Raw genomic sequence first — 1,873 nt, 5'->3', positions numbered from 1 at the left:
CGGCGTTTCCCAGCATGCTCTGGGTCCACCTGGGTCAAGCAACTGCACCGCCTGCGTCTCAGAACTGTGGCCGCCTTGCTCTCGTGAGATTTCCGTTGCCCACGTGTGCATGACATCAGAGCAAGTCGGGATCAAGTCGGACACAAATCTAACCGGCATGCAACGGGCGCCGATCGCCGGTGATCGATTCTGCGCAGACCCGGCTCATCTCCAACGAGCCTAATGTTCGCTATCAGCTCTGACCTGAGCCTTGGGCATCTTCTCTTTAGGCTTTTTGTCCTTTTTCTGCTTCCCACCTTTGCCTTCGGTCTTAGTCTTGGGCTGGACAGAAAATTAATTAAGATGTGATGTTAGCAACATGATTAGCTAAAACCTCCAAACAAAGCTAATTTCTGCCTGATGCTGAGTTAGCTAGCATTAGCATAGTTACCTGAAGTGCTAACAGTCATCCCCACAATTATCGTGATTAAAAAAGAAGTTTACTCACCATCATGAAATTTTGCTCAAAGACAAATGTTGGTAGTGAAAATGTAGCTAAATGTTTAGGGTTAAATCAGTATGGCTGAATTTGGACAAGATGCATTGTCATGACAACCATGTCACATTCTTCTTCTGTGATTTGTGGCAGTTTGAAGATTCTAAAGCCCTCCCCTTGATAACATTTTTACTTGAACCAACAATCCTACAGGTGATCTCCCTGCATCCAGAGAGGAGCCCGAGGGCTGGAGCTCCTCTCTGACATGTATGTAGGTTAAGTATTGATACATTTAGAGTATTTTTTAGGATTTAAATAATAGATCCAACATAACGTGGTAAGCATACACTTTGTTCTTAGATTAAAAGAGCAGTTATTTTGTTTGATTAGTTTTGTTTGTTTATTTTAAATAAACGGATTGTCATTTCCAAAGTGAAGTTTAAACTCTTGGACAACAAGTAATTCATTGGCAATTTAGTACAAAGACACGCATTTACACTGATGCCACGCGCAAATTACCAACCAAACAAAAATGTGCACCAACATTAAGTCAAAAAAAAAAAGCTGACTTCAATACGGATGATGTGGGCCAATGAGTGGTTGTCCATCACAGCCACGGAGAGCGCTGGCAAATCCTGAGATGCGAAACAGTGGAAATGCTAGTGTGGCGCCGGGCATTGGACCACTCATTGAAGAGTGTGAGCAGCTGGACGCGGTTTTGCGGAGCAGCGCAGACTGGAAACTAGATGCGGCGACGCGACAGCTAAAGACAGTTGCTTTGAACCAAGGCCAAGTGATTAAGGTCAAACTGTAGCGCTACCATAAAGTACATGGCCATAAATATGTAGGCCTAAAGTGTGTGCACACAAGACAACAGGAAAAATCCAATGCATTGGTGTTTGTTTTTGTGGGTACTAGGCTATTTACGTTGCTCAAAGCAAGTAAAGTCTAAGTTAATGCTTTCTTTGTGTTGTGAATGTTTGAATAAAAAAGTGTGGTTAAGTGAAGGGTAAAATGGAGGACAAAGAGGTTGATGAGGGTGCGGCCTCTGTAAAATCACAAGCTGAAAAACTCACCACAAAAAGGTATTGCTTTATAAAATAGATGGCTTAGAGAAACTAAGAAAGGCAACACGTAATAAAGCTGCCAACTTAAAAAAGGACAATACTAGGGTTAATGTATGAATCTGGTTATGGAATGGTTATGAAACTAATAAACCAAAACTTCAACTGTCATGTACTGTGCCCAAGTGAATGGCTACTATATACACCTTTAAGGGCATTCTGTTTTGTCCCTATGCAAGTATGCACGTGGCTCCAGTAACGTGGGACTCGCCGAGTTGTGAAGAGAAGTTCAGCACGTGCCTGTATGTTTTCTGCTCGTTTGCTTGACAATACA

General features: G+C 42.6%; 1 protein-coding gene and 1 long non-coding RNA gene across 5 annotated transcripts in view; one reads left to right on the top strand and one right to left on the bottom strand.

Moving 5' to 3' along the window:
- The window catches only part of LOC116689101 (dynein regulatory complex subunit 4), a 9,424-nt gene extending 8,768 nt beyond the window's left edge, over window positions 1–656 (bottom strand). For 3 of the 4 annotated variants that reach the window (XM_032515438.1, XM_032515440.1, XM_032515439.1), the window contains exons 1-2: window positions 488–656; window positions 244–321 (exon numbers count right to left, since the gene is read on the bottom strand). In XM_032515438.1, the coding sequence (XP_032371329.1) occupies window positions 244–321; window positions 488–493 (84 nt within the window). In that variant the 5' untranslated portion in view covers window positions 494–656. The remainder of the gene's footprint in view (window positions 1–243; window positions 322–487) is intronic. The other variant, XM_032515441.1, reaches the window with a different exon arrangement.
- Window positions 1–1,873, top strand: part of LOC116689102 (uncharacterized) — a 14,757-nt gene that overhangs the window by 1,776 nt on the left and 11,108 nt on the right. The gene's annotated exons all lie outside the window — the stretch shown is intronic.

This window comes from Etheostoma spectabile, chromosome 5, assembly GCF_008692095.1.
Source record: "Etheostoma spectabile isolate EspeVRDwgs_2016 chromosome 5, UIUC_Espe_1.0, whole genome shotgun sequence".
Taxonomy (NCBI): Eukaryota; Metazoa; Chordata; class Actinopteri; order Perciformes; family Percidae; genus Etheostoma; species Etheostoma spectabile.
Note: the sequence above shows the minus strand (reverse complement) of the source record. Positions and strands in the feature narration are given on the sequence as shown.